Source organism: Eurytemora carolleeae, unplaced genomic scaffold, assembly GCF_000591075.1.
Source record: "Eurytemora carolleeae unplaced genomic scaffold, Eaff_2.0 scaffold706, whole genome shotgun sequence".
Taxonomy (NCBI): Eukaryota; Metazoa; Arthropoda; class Copepoda; order Calanoida; family Temoridae; genus Eurytemora; species Eurytemora carolleeae.
This window is the reverse complement of record NW_019396771.1, coordinates 27,177-49,781: the sequence shown is the minus strand read 5'-3', so window position 1 is coordinate 49,781 and position 22,605 is coordinate 27,177. Positions and strand designations below refer to the sequence as shown.

The 22,605-nt window shown below is 32.3% G+C and overlaps 2 protein-coding genes across 3 annotated transcripts; one reads left to right on the top strand and one right to left on the bottom strand.

Moving 5' to 3' along the window:
- Positions 1-7,978: 7,978 nt before the first annotated feature.
- On the bottom strand, positions 7,979-12,875 carry LOC111708490 (uncharacterized). Its single transcript, XM_023481889.1, has 7 exons — positions 12,788-12,875; positions 12,253-12,288; positions 11,733-11,846; positions 10,819-10,904; positions 9,473-9,532; positions 9,141-9,207; positions 7,979-8,764 (listed from the first exon to the last, which is right to left on the bottom strand). The coding sequence occupies exons 1-7, from the start codon at positions 12,812-12,814 to the stop codon at positions 8,105-8,107; spliced, it is 1,050 nt and encodes a 349-aa protein (XP_023337657.1). The 5' UTR covers positions 12,815-12,875; the 3' UTR covers positions 7,979-8,104.
- Positions 12,876-14,750: 1,875 nt separating this feature from the next.
- Positions 14,751-22,566, top strand: LOC111708488 (peroxidase). Of its 2 annotated transcripts, none has more exons than XM_023481884.1 (17): positions 14,751-14,897; positions 16,737-16,838; positions 17,251-17,331; positions 17,977-18,034; positions 18,916-18,986; positions 19,042-19,103; positions 19,261-19,459; positions 19,579-19,975; positions 20,037-20,075; positions 20,141-20,295; positions 20,347-20,552; positions 20,639-20,780; positions 20,833-21,511; positions 21,589-21,650; positions 21,755-21,847; positions 22,096-22,170; positions 22,417-22,566. In XM_023481884.1, exons 2-17 carry the CDS (start codon positions 16,738-16,740, stop codon positions 22,475-22,477), a joined length of 2,481 nt encoding a protein of 826 aa, XP_023337652.1. In that variant the 5' UTR covers positions 14,751-14,897; position 16,737; the 3' UTR covers positions 22,478-22,566. The 2 variants fall into 2 exon arrangements, with proteins under 2 accessions (XP_023337652.1, XP_023337651.1); XM_023481883.1 differs by lacking the exon at positions 14,751-14,897 and adding an exon at positions 14,963-15,402.
- Positions 22,567-22,605: the final 39 nt, after the last annotated feature.

Genomic DNA, 22,605 nt, shown 5'->3' with positions numbered 1-22,605 from the left:
TTCTAAAGTTTTCAGCTCTGCCTCCCAAGCCCATCCTATCCTAGCCGCAGTGCATTTAAAAAGTTGCCGCTTGGGAAATGGCACATTTGGGAAGTCGTCACTTGGGAAGTCGCACTTAGAAAAATATCTAACACTGGTATAAATACTCTAAATACACAAACCGAGGGAAATTCTTATTTTTGCTCTAAATATTTTCTACTCTGGGGTTTTACCTCATGAACTCTGTTAAGAGATTGAGCTGTAGACAGAAGAAAACCAGGGTTAGGACCAGAGTACCTAGAAACAGAAGAAAACCAGGGTTAGGACCAGGGTACCTAGAAACATAAGAAAACCAGGGTTAGGACCAGGGTACCTAGAAACAGAAGAAACCCAGGGTAAGGTCCAGGGTACTTAGAAACAGAAATAAACCAGGGTTAGGACCAGGGTACCTAGAAACAGAAGAAAACCAGGGTTAGGACCAGGGTATCTAGAAACAGAAGAAAACCAGGGTTAGGACCAGGGTACCTAGAAACAGAAGAAACCCAGAGTAAGGTCCAGGGTACTTAGAAACGGAAATAAACCAGGGTTAGGACCAGGGTACATAGAAACAGAAGAAACCCAGGGTTAGGACCAGGGTACCTAGAAACATAACCATCAAAATCAATTTTTATAAATGTTAAAAAATCAGAAGATAAACAAAGAAAATTATCTAAACAAACAAGAAGTTGGTAATTTTTTGTTTGTTTGCTTTTAAGCATTCAATGATGGAATCGCTGCAGGGGCGTATACAATACAGGGTGGGGCTACGGCGCTAAACCCCCCCTGGACAAGCTAATTTCAGGATTTCAAGGAATTTTAGAGAATGAAAAATGACTGTATGTGCCTCAGTCGTTCACTTTTGTTAATTAAATCAAATGATTTTTCAAAAAATAAAGCAAATCCTTTTTAAGATATTATAAATATGAATAAAAATTACTCAAGAGCATTCTAAAATAATTTTTTTTAAATGTCTATGCTCACAATTCTAAAGAAACTAGAAAAACGCTACACTCAAAACGCTACCTAGATGAAACGCTACACTCGCATACGCTATCTGGTAGCGTTTTACGATGTAGCGTTTTATTAGTGTAGCGTTTTTTAGAATGAACAAATCTTCAGAATTGTGATACATTTGATATTTCGAACTGTAAATTATGTTCGTTCAAATTCTTCAAATATTCTACATATGTTTGAAATATCAAAGGTTTGAAATTATGAAACTAGATTTTGTGGTGAGCTTTCAGTTGCTTCAGGTAAATTTTACTTAGTAATGATAATACTCTAAGATGTAAATGAAATTACAAGTTACCCTTTTTTATAAACAGGCATGTCCGATTAATAATGGTACCCTTTAAATCTTTATCTGAGTCACAATGATGAAGAAATCAGTGTTGATTTCAGTTATTTCCCTTCAGTTTTTTCTCTAAAGTCACTTTTTTTCAGAGAGCCCACACTTGAAAATAATCAAGTTTTAGCCAGACAGATTAGAATATCTAAATATCTCATTTATCCTTAATCAGACAAAGGTTTAAAGAATGTGTAGGTTTTACTTAAAATTATGTCTAGTCCTTATAACAAGAGTAAAATAATAAAAAACCTACATTTAACTGGAGGGTTTGAGTTCCAGTAGAGAGATATGAATAGTGTTCCAAAGGTCATCAGAGCCAAGGCATTTGCTACAAGCACATTTGCCTGGTATATGTACCTAGAATATATACAGGGTTAACCACAGAGGATCAGGCTTCAATGACGACCTAAAACTCATTATAGGAATAGCTCACATTGTTTGTTAAACTACTCATCAAATTAACATTTTTGGAATTCGAAATATAGCATACTAGCCATATAGGGCGCTTCGCGCCCATCTTCTAAATTAATTGTGAACATATTCTCTTTGTGTACATCGAAAAACAACACAAAAATAATTCGCGAATTTTCACAAAAAAATTTCGTGGATTTTCAAAATTTTCAAAAATTTAATGAAGATCGATTTTGATGGAAACAAATATTTAAAATTTTGATCATTCATAAACCTTCCCTGTGGTGACGTGAGGTCCCACAAAAAATTTGGGCCCGATCGGTTCAGCCGTTTTGACGTTTATTGGATACAAACAAACAAACAAACAGACAGACAAGCCAAATTTATATATAGATATATTATATACTAGCCTTAGAGGGCGCTTCGCGCCCATCTTCTAAATTAATTGTGAACATGTTCTCTTTGTGTACATCGTATAACAAAACAAAAATAATTCGCGGATTTTCACAAAAAATTTCGTGGATTTTCAAAATTTTCTAAAATTTAATGAAGATTGAATTTTGATGGAGACAAATATTTGGAATTTTGATCATTCATAAACCTTCCCTGGGGTCCCTAGATGTCCCACAAAAAATTTGGGCCCGATCGGTTCAGCCGTTTTGACGTTTATTGGATACAAACAAACAGACAGACAAACAAACAAACAAACAGACAGACAAGCCAAATTTATATATAGATAGTCTATCTCGCCACTCAAAAATGTTTCTGGGACAAAGAGTAATCAGTAATCACAACTTTTCGCAAAATAGGTTTATTTCGAAATAAAGATATTATATGTGTTTATTAAAATATAGCGATTGTAAAATGTAACAAATTAAAGATAAACTAGATAGTTTGGCAAACAATTATACAAGTTTGCGGTTGCAAGGAACTATGAATGAAGAAAAAACTGGATATATTGGTCCCTGAAGTATATTTGGCCTCTTTGGTCTAATGTTTGCCAGATCAAAGGTAATAGAAAATTTGGCTACATCAATTATTCAAAAAAAAGATTTTCAAGTCTTCCAAATTTAGAAAAACAATGCCAAATTTTAGCCTTATTTCTATGTTTGTGACATTTTAGGGCTGACGTTTAGGATACAATTGTCAAACGTTTTGAGTTGTTAACAGTAGTCTGACTCAGTGTGCTATAACACTGCAAACAAGTCAGTAGGAGAAGGTAGAATCTATGGTACGACTTTGTGACCTTGTAGCTCATCTAATTTTGATTTCTGCACAAATATGACAAAATAAAATTTATTTGGTTCCATATTAGAAATAAAAAACAGTTTTGTTCATAGCTCTTCATTTAATGGAGATTTTATAACACTATCTATAAGTTCTCAGCTTTTGATTAAATATTATTTTTTAACATATTTATCTTTTTTATAATTCTAATTTTAACAAAATTCTATGAATAATCAGATGCTAGCAGCTGCTTGTATTTTGCAATCTTTGTTTTTTTAAATCTCCATTTTATGTTCTTGTCTGTGTTTTTATTCTTGTTTGGGGTTTTGTTCTTGTTTGTGTTTATAACTTTATGTTTGGTTGATTTCGAAAAAGTAGGTGGCAGATTACCTAGTCTCGTAGAGCTCCTGGAACCAGAGGATGACGAAGAACACGAGTAAGCTGATGAGAGTACCGAACAGGCTGATGCAGAAGATAATGATGGTGGTCGCCAAGGAGATCTGGAGAATAGACGGGGGTTGATAACACAAATATTTATTCAAAACTTCACCAGAAAAAAAATAAATGCCCCATAGTTTTCAGGATGTAATAGTATATTACTATGTATACTGAATAGTCTATTTTTTTGTTAAAACAAAGAAACTTTATTAGTTTTGAATTATTTTAAGCTTTTTGTTTTATGACTCAAAAATATGCACTAAGAAATAAGAGTTAAAGGGATCGACTGTAATCATAATTTTAGGTTATTCTCCTTTTAAAGATGACATTGCCCGATTCAAAATGGTACCGTCGTTGAAACATATCTGATCAAAATGTGGAAGACATTTTCGTTTTTCTAGGTTTAAAAGTGTTTTTTTTCTGATAATTCCCATACATTTTCTGCAGTAGAAATGCGCAAGTCACTTCAGTAAAGAAGCCACAATTGAAAATAATCAGTTTTAAAATTTATAAACATTGATATCTAATGAAAGCTTGATCAGACAAAGCTTTTAATGGTACCGTTGTGAATAAAACATTGACATCTTCGTAAATTGTGTCACTTGAGTTTGTGCTTACAGTCCCTTTAAAATCAAAAAATATTCTGAACCTGAACCAAGTTGTCCTCAGTGTTGCAGAGAGTTCCATTTAGAAATATTTCAACCATTTTGAACAATTCTAAATTCAACTTTGAAAAACATCTAAATTTTTGTTTCTAATGAAAATATTTTCTAATCCCTATATCCTTACAACCTGATGGTGAAAACTTTTGATATTTTAAACCTATAAGACGAATAAATAGTTTGAAAAATGACAGGTATAAGAATTAACAATTTTTTCATGTTAAAATCCCGTTTTATGATGTATAACTCTTGATCAAATAATTAAACTTCTTTTAAGTTGAAACTGAAAGCTCTCTCTTCTTTCATCTTTTTAATATTCGGCTTTTTGGTTCGTTTTGTAAAAGTTTTAAGGATTTGGGGCTTTCAAAAAGCTCCGATAAAACCTTAATTTTTGTATAATTTTAAATTATTTTACATTATTTTAACTCTTCAGTTTCTTTACTCCGTCAGAAAATATACGCACGTATTTAGATTATTGTGAACTATTTTTCAAAAATGTTTTATATCATTATCTTATTCATATAACATGGGTCTTTGTAAAGGTTACAATTTTTCTGAGATTACGTCACATTACAATAATGTAAAAAGCTGCCATTATGTAGCTTTTTTATGCAATTTCACAAAAAGTTGTTTTAGGGTTTACCACAGAGACAGTTATATAATGAACCGAAGAGAAGCTTCCACGAAAACTTTAGAAGGTTAGACTTAAATGCAATCAATTCAAGAAAAGAAAAAAGAAATTAGAGAAAATTAGGTTAATTGTTGATTTAATCAATATTATTTCTCCATTTTCTGTATAAAAAAGTTTTTGACTATCGGGATTCAAGTCATACAATGAAAATTGTCAAATGTCGAAAAAAGGGCATTTTTAATTTTTAATTTAGACTTTTTTGCAAAGTTTTTTCCTTTACAGTTATTGTCAGGTTGGACGGAATAATACTTCTGAAGTGATCTCCTTCTCTCTCCTTCTCTGTTCCATCCTTCCTTCTCCTTGATCTCTGCCTCCTTTACCATGGTTACCTAGTTCTCGTAAATAAACACGGGGGCCAGCAGGAAGGGGGGATTAAGTTAGGGGGGGGGGGTCTCTGAATTATAGTATTCTTCAAAATGAGTGTTTTTGAGTTAATTTCATGTCCAATTCACACCGGTTCCCTTAAAAGCTTGATCATATATGAATGAATAAGAAATTTCAGACTATGAATTCTGATAGACGAGGGAGGGAACCCCCATACGACATGAGCCTCCGCCAAGCAGAAATGAGCCTCCCTAATTTGCTAGGCAGACCGAGCCTCTGCCATGCAGTGAGAGCCTCCGCTTTGCTTTACATGTGTTATAGAATTTTTTCATTTTTTTCAACATAGCACGGGACAAAAATGTTACTTAAGATTAATGTTGTTTTTTGGATTGTAATGATTTGTTACTTAAATTGATTCATAAAGTGGTTTACAAGATTTATGTTTAACAAAAAAGTATTTCTTACACAGTAAGTACCAGGCAGGCAATGTGGAAATTCATTTCTGAATTGAACTTAATCTATTTTGTTTTAATTTTTGATTTAAGCAAAACCTTTTTTGTGACATTTTTTTAGATTCAGAATATTTGTCAATGTCAAATTTTTTATTATCTTAATCTGATAACATTCAGAATTTTTTCTCTAAAAGTTAACCTTGTTGCGTAAAAAATGTTTCAAGGTTTATAAACCACTTTACTAGTCATAATTAGTTACTATTTATAATATCTGACAAATACTTCTAATCTTTGATAAACTTTTTATGCCACTATTTCAAAAAAAATACAACATTTTGTTACTACACCATGAATTTTAAGGAACCTGTGCTGTATTGCGGAGGCTCGGTCTGCCCAGCAAATCTAGGAGGCTCGTATCCTTATAGCGGAGGCTTATGGCGTTCAGGGGGTTCCCTCCCTCGATAGACTGGTAGTGGTATAGAATGAAAAATCCAAGGTGTACATCATTAGTTTACAAAGAAAGGGATTAGAAAATTAAAGTTTGTGTAAATATACAATTCCTTTGTAATTAATAGTTTTCTTGGGGTGAGGTGATGCTTCGAATGCAGGGTTACTCACAAAGGATGTGACTGTGAAGACGACCTGAAACTCTTAAAAAAATATGACAATACCAAGGTTTTTATTTTAGTCTTGTCTTATATATTTTCTTTTAATGATTTGACAAAGAAAGGAACAATTTAAGTTACCTGGAAATCATGAATATAATATAATAGATAAAATAACTTTCCGTCCAGTCGTCTCTGAAGTCTTATCCTTTATGGGTAACCCTGTATGTTTCTTTAGATGAAAATATTTATCAATGTTTTCTCCGCATTTAATGTAAATCTAACAGAGCGACAGCGAATTCTATCATTTGGTAATAATCTTCAAATCAAAAAGGGTTTAATTACGCAATCAAACACGATACAGTGTAAAAACAGTAAAAAAAATGTAAAAACTAATTTAAGTTTTCTGAGCTGAAAACTTAAGAATGAGAGATCCTTAATCCCAATTACTTAATCTGAATATCCAATGGACACACTTTTTATTTTCCTCTTAAACCGTTCTTTCAATTGGATATGGTAGAGAAAAATCAAAAACCGTTTATTTATTTAGAGAGTTCCTCCCGTTTCCGTATATAATCTTAAATGGCGCGCAAAATTTCAAATTTATCGGCTTCATTATGCGACTCCGATTGGTTGAATTTTATACACTTTTCAGGATACAAGTACAAGATTTGGTTAATCTCGATATTAAGAGAAAGAGAGGATCAAGCATTAATCTCAATATCCATCAGCTCTGTCTTAAATGTGATCTCTAAAGGCTTATTTGGTTAAGAAATACAGAAGAAAGTCATAAATACGAGGGAACAGATAGTATAGATTCTATATGGTCGTCTCTCAGGTCGCATCCTTTGTGTGTAACCCTGTATAGTGAGTGTAGTCCATACAATCATTCTGAAGTCTCGTCTGTTGTGGGTAACGTGAATTTTTGTTTCAAGAAACAAGTTTAAAAATATCTTTTTTTGAGATCTAGATATTTATTATCTCCGTATCGAGATTATATTAATTGTACAAAATTGTTCACATGTATTTAATACAACTATTTTACGATACTATCGTGTACATATATTCTTAAATTAATTAATAAAAAATCAAACGGATACATTTTATCGTTTTTTCCTGCTACAATTGATGTTACGTTTATATTCAAGTATTGATAAGACTGCATTTCAGGATAAAAAGGAAAAAAAACTACATTATTTATAAAAGGATAGCATTCCATTAGCAGTAGGTTTGAAAATCAATGAAGTAGTGGAACATTTAATGCATAAAATAAGTTGATGTTGACGAGACAGGTTTATGTGGATTGAATAAAATTATTACTATGTAACAACATACAGATTGAGAGCTCTACCAACGAAGTACATTGATGGTTCTTCGTTGGTGTGGCTGCATATTATTTTAACTATGTAATCTTACAGTTATATAACCGACGTAAGGTAAAAAACTATGTAATTAAGGAATATGCTAGCGCATCTAATCTGGTTTTATCTTTAAATCATGATTTTAAGATTTCCACACTTACTCCTAAATATGCCATTAGATTACAATATATCATGCAAAATACTTCCTCTTAAATTCATGTTTTTTTATTAAAGTAGTTCAACTAAGCCCATAGAGTTCAAATACGTCACCAAACTAGCCCTAATAAAATTTCGAATTACTGCTTTCAAAATGATTCATAAGTTTCATCCTCCTATTCTGTACAAAGTGCCTAAGGTATCCCAAATTTATGCTAAATTAAATTTAGCGTCTGGCAATCTGACGATAACAATTTAACTTCCTAATTGGAGAATACTATCTTAATAATGTCAAGTAAAGATTTATTTCATTGATTGATTACAAGATATTAACAATTAACGTAGAAGCATCGTCAAAAAGATATTTTTTTCATAAGGCGACATACTAATGAAGATATTTAAGAATGTTAGTTATGCATCTGGTTTAGTGGCCATGGCAACCGATACTTCAGCCAAGAAGTCTGAGATCTGTTTATGTTTTGCAACAGTTTTCTGCAGGAGGAGTCCTAGCTCAGATTTACTTAGTTGTTGGAGCTGAGCAGAGGAAACCTGGCTCATCACAGTCTCAAGGTCCTCGTTTAGTATAGAGGGAAGAGAAGGTTCGGCCAGGTTTGCTCCGGGTTCGGATATGGTTGTTTCGGGTTCGGATTGTCTTTTTCCGGGTTGGGAACTGTTTGTTCCAAGCTCGGAACATGTAGGTTCGGAATGAGCCAAGTTTCCAGGCTTGAGAATATCCAAAGGTTCATGGTTCCCTTCAACCTCAGGGTTTTCTTTCTCCGGAGTAGGTTGAGGTTCAGTCTCCTTGTCTTTAACCTTCTCTAGAATAGATGTAAAAGGGGAGGAGGAGAACCGCCGGGATAACCGTTCAACCCTGACAGCCAACGGTTCTTCCTCCTTTTCAGGAGTATCAGGCGTTAAACCGGAAACGGAGATAACCTTAGTTCCCGGCTGATCGGCAGGGGTTGCGGAGTTTACTACGATCTTAATAGGAGACATTTCGATCAATCCATTGTCAGTAGGAGAAGGTGATGGACCATTAAACAATGCTTCCTTAATCTTCTCCTCCTCTTCCTAAACAAAAAATTTTTTAAAAAAAAAATTGCTAAAAAATTTGGATAAATTTCAAAGATTATTCGAATTATAAATCAGAAAGATTTTTTATTTATCATTTAATTACAAAGTCGCTAGGGGTGTTTAAAAATTTCAACAGAACAATGACAAATAACACAATCCTTCAGGAGTCAAGGACAAAGGCGACTTTCAATCCACATCTTTCTGATTCTCAGTAAACAGAACACATTGTAATTGTTTTGACATAATCTTGGCGCACCCTAACGATATCCCTGAACAATAAGAGAAGCTTTCTTTTCTGCCTGATTCCAAAAATTTGTGATGATAACTAATTATAGTGATATAATGATAATAATGATGTAATTAAGAACTGCACCTGAGAAGTGATTTCAACGACAGGAGATTTCTTCTTCCAGAATCCCATCCGACCCTCCTTACGTAACCTAGAACAAACATCAAGAATTAATACAATAAAAAAATGTTTGTCAATTAATGTCGAAAGATATAATTACAGATTTCCCTTTTTCTGGTACTAACAAACCTTTGCTAAACAATTTGAATTCGTTCATGCAAAGTCGAGATAAGTTTAAATCGGGAACATTTCATTTCTTGTCCTCTTGGACCCCCTTGGACTATGACCATATATAGAAATATCTACAATGTCTTTTAAAAATGAATAAAAAATCCCTTTAACAAAAGCTGATTTACCTAGCTGTGTAGTTTGCTAGAACATTTTTAACTGTAACGTCTTGAATTGGCTTGAGTCCCCTAAACACAATATATTTATTTGGAAATTATTATAATAATAATGCTTAATAAGATTTATATGTATTACAAGGGTCCATATAATTCCATCCAATATGATCCCAAGTGTTGATTGATTAATATTAGGGGCAGAAATTAACCGTGTAGTTTTTGTTAACAATTATGTCAAGTTGTAAAAAAATCCTTTCTGCAGAATGTATTCTGCAAGGGAGTGTTTATTTTTCTGTATATCATAATTTATCTCTTTCATATTTTATATCTTTTAATTTTCCCAAATGCACTAAATATTTCTGAAGTGTAATACACGTACACTAAAAACTTGCCCAAGTTCACAATGACACAGAAAATGTATATTTACGCCCCTAAATGCACTTTCATACCCGATCCCATTTAGGATAAAAAATGGAATCATGTGGACCACGGTCTGATGTATTTTAATTTAGTGCTTCTATGTTTTCTTATATATCGTGCAATGCATCTTTATGAATGTATGTAAAGTGTATTTTAACTATTGCTAGCAAAACAGATAATGAATAATGATGGATGATGATTATTATAATTATTATTATTATTATCATCAAACTTATTTTTTTTCCATTAGGATTTAAAAGGTATTATTCCAGTAAAATAAACAATTGAATTTATCTAGAAAATAGTTAACATTCTTACAGAAAATACAAGATAAGTATTTGAGGAATTATTTAATTGATTAAAGGTTGCCTTTTTTACAATCAATATTGATATTTGTGATGAAAGAAAAAAATAACACCGGAAAACAGAGCTGAGATATCGTCGTTTTCCTATCTTAAAGGTCAGTCGTTGTCTCGACTGCAAAATAGTGTTGTTAATCGTTTTGGATCGTTTAAAAAAAATATTAAAACTTACAGGGTTTGAAAACTGTTAAGCTTTGATTTGATTATTTTAGTAATATCTTTGACCTAATGAAATAAAAAGTCCAAAACGATCGTTACGACACGTTTGTTTTTGCATCGTTATAGGTCGTTTTTTTAAACATATAACTTCTGCTAGGGCTCAAATTTCAATTATGTGAGAAAAGCTAATATTTAGAATACAAGTTTAATTACATTTGTAATTTTTACACTGTGCTAAATTTTGGCTCTGAAAGAAAATATAAAAAAAAACCCCGGACCCAGAACTAACAACCCGAAGGCACATTACTACTCATAGAGGATCTATTGATAATTTAACAGATGAATAACAAAGATATGTTCAATGTTCATCGTATCAAGGATACCGTTGGAGTCCCTTTATTATGGTAACATAATTACTTTATACTCCTTAGATCAGCTGGTTGCTGAGAGGCTAGATCTCCAACTGTACGGATACTGCACCTCTTCAGTTCTACTTCTAGAACCTAAATCATAATTCTTTAAATAATACTAATCCTTTTTTATTTTGCTGTCTTTTATTAGTTACATTTTTAGTAATACATCCTCTCCATTCTTTACGCATTCATTTGTTACACAAACAAACCTTAACCCATGTACTAGTGCCAACAAGCTGAGAGATCAGTTCAGAAACAGAATTATAGACTAACCTTAACCCATGTACTAGTGCCAATAAGTAGAGAAACTGAATTATAATCTAACCTTAACCCATGTACTAGTGCCAAGTTGAGAAACTGAATTATAATCTAACCTTAACCCATGTACTAGTGCCAACAAGTTGAGAAACTGAATTATAATCTAACCTTAACCCATGTACTAGTGCCAACAAGTTGAGAAACTGAATTATAATCTAACCTTAACCCATGTACTAGTGCCAACAAGTTGAGAAACTGAATTATAATCTAACCTTAACCCATGTACTAGTGCCAACAAGTTGAGAAACTGAATTATAATCTAACCTTAACCCATGTACTAGTGCCAACAAGTTGAGAAACTGAATTATAATCTAACCTTAACCCATGTACTAGTGCCAACAAGTTGAGAAACTGAATTATAATCTAACCTTAACCCATGTACTAGTGCCAACAAGTTGAGAAACTGAATTATAATCTAACCTTAACCCATGTACTAGTGCCAACAAGTTGAGAAACTGAATTATAATCTAACCTTAACCCATGTACTAGTACCAACAAGTTGAGAAATTAGTTGAGAAACTGAATGTTAAACTAACCTTAACCCATGTACTAGTACCAACAAGTTGAGAAATTAGTTGAGAAACTGAATTATAAACTAACCTTAACCCATGTACTAGTGCCAACAAGTTGAGAAATTAGTTCAGAAACTGAAGAATCACATCCAACTAACTCCGGGAAGATACAGTTACGTGATACATCCAAGGGAGGACTCTCCTAAACAAATGTTTGATTAAAATACATAAAAACACAATGAAATGGTGAGTCAACGTAAACTTAAGTTAACTCCCTTTTTAAAGGGACTGTAGACATAATTTACCACTTTATGAAGAGTGACCTGTCTGATTCACCACAATACCCTCCACAGCTTTATCTGTGCAATAATGAGGAAGAAAAAGTATTGCTCTCACCATTTCCTTCATTAAAACGCATGTCCATTTTGCAGCTTAAAAATTATCAAGTTTTTAAACGGTAGAACAAGGATATCTTCCGATATTTTGCTCAAACAAAGCGTAAAGGACACCGTTGTGAATCGAGTATGCAACTTTGAAAATTGGTCTCTTTAAATTACATTAATGAAATTAAAGTCCTTATTAAGTTGAGACTTTTTTTTGCTTGCTACCTGATATATATCGCTTGCTTCGAACCCGGGAATATCCTGAAATAAAATTAAATGAAAAAGAAATTATTTTTATTAGAAACCTTCGACTCGGGGATACAATTGATTCTGGGAAAACTTTTTTAACGTAAAAATAAGGAATTTACAAATTATTTGGAAATAATATTTGATACTTTTTAACATAATTAGGAAGGGAAAATAAGAATTCGCTATTTTATAACAAAACTAATTATTTTTTTTATGTACTCCGAGCAATTAAAATTGCACAAAAATATACATTATCTGATCTGGAATATTTCAATTATTCCCCCTCCCCCCTCTCCCTTGAAGTTAGGTATGTTTGCGGGGAGAACATAAAAAAGATTATGTTTTTTCCCCTGCTTAATTTGGGAAAATAAATGATTTTTTGGGAAAATTATCAAAAAGGATGAAAAAAACTTGCCTTTTAATTTCCAATTTTTAATTTCCCCTTAATTCTTAAAAATAAACACAGCCGTTTTTTTACAAAAATTTGTATTTTTTAAGAATATAAAGAAACCTGGGAGTAATCTCTAGAAATCAACATCTCTGTATCCGTGAGCTTTAATTTCTTCCTAAACAAATATATTTATTATTTATGATTCCGGTGTCCGGATTTATCCAGTTCTCTGGATCCAGATTTAATGGGACCCTACGGTACCTGGGATTGGGCTTTGTTTTCTTTTTCCTAAATAACGTAGTCTCGTTTTAAATAAAAAGAGAGGAGGTAGATTCTTAAGAATGGAAGAAGAAAGTTTAAGATATAACCAGAAATATTAATGGTGATCCCACGTCTAAAAATAAAAAACTATCAAAAAAACCTCTTTTTTATTTTTTTACTTTGACAAAAAAAAGATGTTGACAAAAATTAACCATCGTTTTTTTAGTTAAATATAACCCAACAATATAACCCACACACTTTCTTCCATATACGGATACAGGAGATGAGTATACATCTAAGAGAACCAAGAGCTTGTAGTCATTCATTTCATGGACTAGTATTGGAACCAAAAATATAAAAAATAAACAATGGAGATTTTATTCGTTTGAACTTTTATTTGTAGAAAGTAATTCGATTTAAAGTTAAAAAGTTAATCGATCTTGATTTTTCATATTTGAATAATTTTAAATTAAAACATTGAATTGAAATTTTTAGTAAAATAATTGAAATTTTTAATCTAAATAATAAAATTTTCAATTGAATTATTGAAAGGATTTTCAATTGAATTATTGAAATTTTTAAGTAAATTATTGAAATTTTTAATTGAATTATTTAAGTTATAAATTTAAACTATGAAATTTGAATAATAAATTTCTAATTGAATTATTAAAGTTATTAATTTAATGAAATTAAACTCATAAATTCGGCTTTAAAAACCCCCTACATACTTCAAGCAAATATTGCGGTCTGACTCCGGATATTGACTTCATTAACAATTATACTAAAAGCAACCCAGGCGTGAACTTGTGAAAATTCTAAAGAAAAAAAAATTCATAAAAAAATCAAACAAAATACTGGCTAATGAAACAAATTCATTAAAACTTTATATCACTCCCCCTCCCTCCCTCCAACAAAAACCTGGCTAATGAAACAAATACATTAAAACTTTTCACCCCCTCCAACAAAAACCTGGCTAATGAAAAAAATACATTAAAACTTGATATCACTCCCCCTCCCCCCCCTCAACAAAAACCTGGCTAATGAAACAAATACATTAAAACTTTTTAAACTCCCTCCAACAAAAAAAGGCAACAAAAAAAATGTTGAATGAAATAACTTAAGTAAACAAGAAATATTCTAACCAATCATCTTTTATAAAAACTCAAAGAATCGTCTCTGCAAAACGATCGTACTTTTAACAGATAATCATTAAACATATTTTTCCAAGAGATTTACAATGGGAAAAATTTCCTGACATAATAAGACTTGAAAATGGCTGATCGTATTTTCTAAGAGATGATTAAATTGACTAAAAAGCCGTTACACATAAACAACTTTAAGTGATATTTTTATCGAAAAATGATAAATTATAAAATTATCAAAATTTTAATATCAATAAATTTCTACTAAGTAGAATTAAATTGTTCAAATATGAAAGGTAACAAATCATAACTTTTTAGAGATTAATTTTAAAATAATGCAATGTACCTTATTAGCTTTCTACTCGTGGTTTAAAATATAAATCTTTTAGGGCGCTTCACGGACCTTTTTCGGCTTTCTAAAAATCTTTATATTTTCCTTTTCAAGTTGCCATTTCTCTCTTTACGTAAGTGGCTTTTGAAAATAATTAATGTCGACATTTTTTCACAAGCTAATTTTGCCGTTTGTCACTCTTCCCTTGAGTCATTCGAGTTGTCACAAAAAATTATGGCCAGAACGGTTTAGCGATTTTAACGTTTATTGAATACAAACAGACAGACAGATAGACAAACAAACAATATATATATATATCATTTATTTATAAATGGTGAACTATTTCATCTTTTTGTTTTAAAATGATGACTTCACGCCCCCCCCGCAACGAGCTCCCCCCCTCCTCCAGTATTCACACGGATGTATTCGCTGCCCAGTGCCAAAGAAACCATGGCGGTTAAAACATTTCAGTTCTACCATTAAATACTTCACAAAGGTTCTGTATTTAGGACTGCAGTTAATCAATATAAATAGTAATTATGTACATCTTTCAGGGGCGTATTGGGGGAGGGGGGGGATTGGAGCTAAGCCACCCCCCATGAACCAGTAAAATCTTTTGATTTCAGGGGGTTTTCAGGCCCTAACGGGCGCTGAGCCCCCCTTGGAAAAATTCCTGTATATGCCCCTGATAACTTCAAGATGAGATAACTATATATTATTCATGTTTCTCAATATTTTCTGTGGTGGTGGTGGTGGTGGGGGGGTTACATCTCTAATTCTCAATATTTCTATCTATGTGTATCTGTTTCGGCACTTGAGTCTTTATTTGAATCATCTCTATATCTCAGGCAGTATCCGTACCAGCTATCAGCTATCTATTTCTGTGTCATCACTGTCTCGTCATGCCTCTATATGTATATATACATGTCTAAGTATATGTGTATATATATTTCTGTATTTCCAGAATGATATGTTGAAAGCCTTATAAATTTTAATAAAAGGTAATTTTTAAGGGTGCGTTTTTTTCATCGTAGCTTTTTTAGAAAATCAATAAACTATGTATGTTATTGTATCTAACAATTTTACGCTACAATGAAGTAAAAATTATTTTCCAATATTTGAAACCCTCTGCAGTTAATATCAAAAACTACGATCTAAATATTTTTGACGTCTGTCCAATATTCATCAAATTTTCCTCCTTTCGCTCGAATTTCCCAAAAGTCGACATTCTACGCAAAAAAACTTAAGTGTGAAAATTAAATATTCAAAAAAAGTTTACCTTTCGACTTTCTCAACTCTGTAAACATTTTTTTTCCAAAAAAAAAAAAAATTCAAGTGAATTACTTGCTTATAAATCACATCTTTTATAACTAGTAGAAGCCCAAGAAAAATTGATAGAAATCATTAAATAATTCGATAAATGAATTTAAAAGTAATTCTATCGCAAACCAATATTTAGCCTGAGGATTCAGCCTACTTCTTGATTTTACAGTTATATACTAGACAGACAATAAACAGTATAATTGCAATAGTAAACAATGGAACCAGGATGTTCAAGAATACATTAAATATTGAAGGACTGTAGACGTAATTTGAGAATATCCTATGCCCGATTCACAAAAAAGGGTCGCGTTTTATAATTTGTTGACAACCCCTTTAATACAAATATTTATGTTTATATAATCATACCACAATTTTAATTATTTTCTCAAATATTGTAGATTTAGAATAAATCTTCAGAACAAAGCCCTCAAATTCTAGTCAAAGAGCAAGGATGGAATTCGCTTTAAAATTCGTTATTAAACATTTTAAATTCGATTTTCTGTAAGTAAGGGTTTATTAATAAAATTGTTCTGACAATCTTTTATGAACGATTTATCAGTTAAATAAGACATTTTGCAAAATGCTCTGACGCAGATTTTTTTCTGGAATTATATAGCGAAAGACTTCCAATTCCTTTACATCCTTGAAATCAATGGTTTTGCAAAAACGCTACTACTACTAATTTATCGAGCATACAATTTTAAAATAAGAAAACCATCTCAAATTCTTGAGGACTGTGGAGCCTTTTTAAAATGAAACCGGTCCTTATTTAAGAGACTTTATCACTCATTTTTTTCTAATTATAGCTAACAGTTTTTGATCTATAACCATAGATCAATGATGTTAAATAATACAAGCCACAGAATAGTTTTTACCCTAATTTCGTTATGAAATGATCATTGAAGATATTTTGACACTTGAACCCGGAGATAGTAATACTTAGCCCTTCACACGCCACCCAAAAAGTGTACTTAAAGATATGTTTTAATGAATTTAGTAGTTTTTGTATTAGAATGTGGAAATTTCTTACTTCTGTTCTTTTCCTCAATGTTTACGGAATACAGGGGCAATTATTGCAAGGAAGACAACTACCCTTTCCTGGGATTCAAAATAGGTAATTGGATATTTCTTATAATATATATATTCATTTATTTAGAACATTCTTTAAAGAAATTTTCATGTTCAAACCAAGCTAAGAATATTCCCATAATTCGACCCGGTTCCCAAATCAAAATTTGAGGCAAATCGGTTCAATGCTTCCTGAGTTATGATCGGACAATAATTTCTACTAGCTTGAAACCCAGTTTTGCCTTTAAAAGTCAACTTTTAATCTTTGAACCAAGCAAAGAACATTCTTCCGAGTTCCCCGATCAATATTTGAGACAAATCGGGAGAAGGGCATATAACTTATGATCACACAGCCAAACAAACAAGCATATAGATTATAGATCTTTGAAAATGGCATCTTTTTAATTTACTGGTAAACCTGTTAATTACTTTCGAGCTAGAGAAGTTCCTAATTTCAGGTTTGGATTTCAAAGTTTAAATCCGTTCCTGCCAATCCTATCCAACCGAGGGGTTGGAGTGGTCCAGGCCCAAATACAAAGGTAATCAACCCAAAAAGAATGTTTTCCGGAGTTTGCTTTTCGGAATAAAACTTTTTTTCTTCAAATTTCATTTTTTTTGCGATTTATGAAACAATGTTTGCTGTTGTTAATTTCTATGATTTATGAAACAATGTTTGCTGTTGTTAATTTCTATGATTTATGAAACAATGTTTGCTGTTGTTAATTTCTATGATTTATAAAACAATGTTTGCTGTTGTTAATTTCTATGATTCACCTATTTTTCTCGAGGAGTATTGAATGACTGGGAAAGGATTGACTAGTTTATGGGCGTATGCAGTGGGGGAAGGGGGTATGGGGGGGGGGAGGGGTTAGAAAGAAAAACATTTTTACGTAATATGATGATAGTAAATTAATGAAGAAGAACAAAAACTTAGTTTCGAGTTTATCTTGTAAACCACAAAGCACTCAAAAATTAACTAAACCAAGCTAAGAACTCAAAATTTGAGGCAAATAAGTTGACGGGTTACTCAGATATGATCGGAAAACACAAACAAACAAACAGAAATGACTTCTTTATAAATAGCATAGTATAAAACCCCAAACAGCTGTACTTTTTACGTGTCATTGTCTAAATCTAAACAACCTACAACTAAAAAGTTTAATTAAAAAATAAAATATCATTAGGACAGTTCCCTTCCAGAGGGACAGTTCTTTGGGAGGAGTTTTGGTCAGTAACAAACAGGTAAATAAATATTAAAGCGATGAAAAAATACCGACTTAAAGGGACTGTAAGCGTAATTTCAAGAGACTCTTAATGAAAAGATGGCAATGCCCGATTTACAATGAGAACCATGAAACCTACTCTTGATCAAAAAAATTGGAAGATAAATTTATATTTTTTTTGACTTGAAGTGTTTTTTTTCTGTGAATTGCTCCATTTTTTCTTATAAGAAGAAATGCAGTCTCCGAGAGTCACTTTGGCAAAGAAACTGCAAATAAAAATATACAGTTTGATTTTAGTAAAACATGGAATATCTATTTCATACTTAATCAGACAACGCCTTTAAAGGCTACTGTTGTAAATCGGGCATTAACAGCTATGCGTGAAAGGTCAATTGAACTTCTGCATTTAGTCCCTTTAATACAAATAATATAAACTTATTTCACATTCTCTACAGTTCATCATTCATCATACATCATTCTTCATTCATCATTCTACATTCTTCATTCATCATCCCCGGAGTCAACCCCCCTCCCTAGCCGGCGTCCTCAAGTTGTGTCTGCGTGTAGCCATTAAGTAAAGAATGAATGAATGACACACTCTTATTTTCTGATCCCTATGCAAAACAATACGTCGTAAACCCCTTAAGAACTTTGAATTCTACTAAATTAAATAATCTAAATTTTGAATATGAAGGATTTACACCATCAGGTTGCAAAGATGTAGGGATTAGGAAATTTGAGTTTGTGGGAAAGACTTAACAAAAGTGTTGTCAGTTTTTTACCATTATACCACCTATTTCAACGGTCATGATTAGAATAAAAATGCAAGTTTTCACAATTTGTAAATCTTTGATCATAAAAATATCTAGAATTTTCTATCTGATAATCCTTGATAATCAGGTTGCAGGACCAGAATGTTCCGCAAGAAATGGAGTTTTAGGAGACTGTAGAACTCTTATTAGATGTGTCAGGTATCAGATTCATGATATTCTAATCCCTATATACGAACAAATTGTAAACTTTCAGATTTGTTTTTGAGATAGATCTTCTCCTATCTGCCCCTTGTATATTACCTCACGGAGAAAGGGGTAAGTAGATGAAACCTTTAAAAATAAATTATTCAAGATCTGTGAATTTCTTAGTCTCCGTGTAAACATATCCTGCAGGTGCAGTCCCAACACTTTCTTATCTAAATAAAGTCTGAACTGAAACAATTTTAGAATATAAATCTAAATTATGATTAAGGAGTTTGCTGTCCTCATACTCTTATAGTGCACACTCCAAAACAAACATCTAACATTATTCAACCTCCCGAGGAGCCCTTTGTTGTAATCCCCAATATCAGAGCATCAGATATAAGTGCTGCTGTCGATATTGCTTTTAAAAACATCAATAAGAGAGAAAAGGTTGCAGAGTCTCTTTTCAACAAACAGATTTTTGCACAGTAAGTATCAACTTAGATAATAAAAATTCATGAGTAGATTTTCTAAGAAAAATATCAAAAGTTGTATTTTTTTCACACATCTGACCTGAGCTTTTCATTTATAATAAATAATAATGTAGACGTGGAACTGCAGCCTTCAGTGCTCAGAGGTTTAAATCAACCAACAGGCAATCAGTAGCGGAAGGAAAAAAAGCAGCACTAGGACTTGAAACTTCAGTTCAACTGTCTGCAAGGTTTAATCTGTCTGAAGCACAAGGAACCTTTGCTCTTCCTCAATTCAGTCTCAAGGGCAGTAGGATAGAAGATACCTGCCCTACTCCCCCTCTCAACTGTCCAGATTCTCTCTACAGAAAGATCGATGGAAGTTGCAACAACAAAAATCAGACATTGTGGGGAAGGGCAAATACTCCTCTTCAAAGACTATTACCATCAAAGTATGAAGATGGACTAGACAAGCCTCGCATAAGTAATCTTCCTTCACCTAGAGCAGTTAGTAGCTCTACAACTAGTTCGCAGGTACAAATAACTTTATAAATACCACTTTACAAAAATGCATATTTCACACTTCTATTTTTAGGACCAACCTCATGGAAAATATACTTTGATGTTGATGCAGGTTAATTCTTTTTTATTCTAAAAATTGATAATTGAAATCATAAATAAAACATAAAATTATTTTAGTGGGGACAATTTGTCGACCATGATGTTACCCATACACCTACAGTGAAAGGAGCTAATGAAGTTGGGATTATTTGCTGTGGTTCTGATGGAAGTCTTTTACCAAAAAATAACTTACACAGAGAATGCCTTCCCATTGAAATTCCAGAAAATGACAGGTATACTTGGTAAATTAAAAGACAAATTTCAAATATTTATTTATTGTTTAGGTTTTATTCAAAGTTTGGACAAAGGTGTATGGAGTTTGTTAGATCAATGCCTGCCCCAAGAACCTCTTGTAATTTTGGTCCAAGAGAACAAGTAAACCAAATAACAGCATGGATTGATGGATCGAATGTTTATGGATCAGAAGACGAAGAAGCTCGTAAACTTAGACTACTTGCTGGTGGCAGACTAAGAGTTACCAAGGTTCAAGGTATACTTTTAGCATCAAATCATTAAAAAAATAGATTGAAATCAAATTAGAAAATTTCTTAACTTGTCTCTTTCTATTTAAAAAAGGAAGAGATTTACTCCCTCTGAATCCAAATGATTGTGAAAATGAGAAGCAACATCGTTACTGCTTTGCAGCAGGAGATTTAAGATGCAATGAGCAATTGGATTTAACAGTTACCCATACTGTGTGGATGAGAGAACATAACAGGTTTATTTATAGAATAAATACTGAGATTGATTACTTAAAGAATTTCTTTCAGAATTGCTAAAGAGTTGCAGAGATTAAATAACAATTGGGATGATGAAAAATTATACCAAGAAGCACGGAGAATTGTAATAGCACAGCTGCAACACATAACATACAATGAATGGTTACCCATAATTTTGGGAAATAAATATATGGATAAGTGGAACATGCACCCTAAAGATTCTGGGTATTCAGAAAACTATGATCCTTCAGTGAACCCAACTATTACCAATGTATTTGGAACAGCAGCATTTAGATTTGGACATTCATTGATTCAGGGACAGATTGAAAGCTTTAATACATTTGGAACCAATGTTAAAACAATATCATTGACAAAGACACAGTTTGCACCGTATGATCTGTATGATAACTTAACCTTGGAAACTTTTGTTCGAGGCCTGACAACACAAAAATCCCAGTCCCTTGACACTGCATTTTCTGAAGAGATTGTGGGCCATCTGTTTGAACAAGATAATGAAGGGTTTGGAATGGATCTAGTTGCATTGAACATCCAAAGAGGAAGAGATCATGGACTCCCACCATATATGGATTGGAGAGAGTTGTGTAACCTGGATACATTTGACTCATGGAAGGATTTAGCTACAATCTTCCCATCCATGGAGGTGGCCAGACTTCAAGCCTTATATCAAACAGTGAATGATATTGATTTGTTTGTAGGTGCATTATTAGAGGTAAATGTGTGATGAGTAAAAGTTAAAAAAATTATATATTTATTTATTTATTTACTTATCTATTTATATTTATTTAGAGCAGTGAAGAAGGAATTCTTGGGCCAACATTTCAGTGCTTGCTTGGAGATCAATTTGCCAGGTATAACATGAGATAATATCAACTGAGAACCATCAGTTTAATAAACAAAATTATCTTGTTGATGTCAAATTTCCTATACCAAAGCATCACAACTTTTTTATCAGATTGAAAACTGGAGACAGATTTTGGTACGAAAACAAAGAAAATGGTTTCACTTCCGACCAACTGATGGAGTTAAGACACTCAAGCCTAGCTAGGTAAGACAAATTTAACATATAGAAAAAAATTTGAATGTACAGCTTAAACTAAAACATTTTCTTTAATTATTAAGCAGCTTAAATGCACATCCTTAAAAATCCAGAATCCTTTAAGCTTCCTATTTATCCAGAAACAGTTACATCTTTTAGCGGGAAGATTTGTGTTCATAGTTCCCCCAAAAAAACGTAAATTGGGTATGGGTTGGCAATAGTGTTTTGTCAAACAAAAATGATAATATATTTTCAAGGGTGCTCTGTGAAAATGTAGAGGATATAGGGTCTATACAACCATTAGTGTTTCTCCAGCCAGATGTAAATAATAGGTACTGTTTGATTTTCATTTAACAATGTTTCCATTTTATAATAAATATATTTAAAAAACTTTTGTCTGAGAAATGCGAAAACAAATCCTCATACAAAGAAAACATCCTACGTATCCAGAAAATGTTGACAAACATTTCAAAATTGTGCAAAGTATTCCAGGATTTAACAAGAATATCTAGCAAAGCAAGTTTTCAAACCTTTAGATCCGGTATCAAAAATTTAATAAATGAAATACGTCTATTAAGGAGAGCTGGCTGTGAATCAGAGATGATACCAAGAATTAATCTCAGTAAATGGAGAGAATAGAATAAAATAAGTTTGGTTTCTATCAGAAAGAAATAGCAATCTTAAATATCTTTTAATCAATAAATTAAATAAAAGAAAACTTTCTTTAATTACTTCTTGTGAATAATAAAGTTAGAAAGTCTGTAATG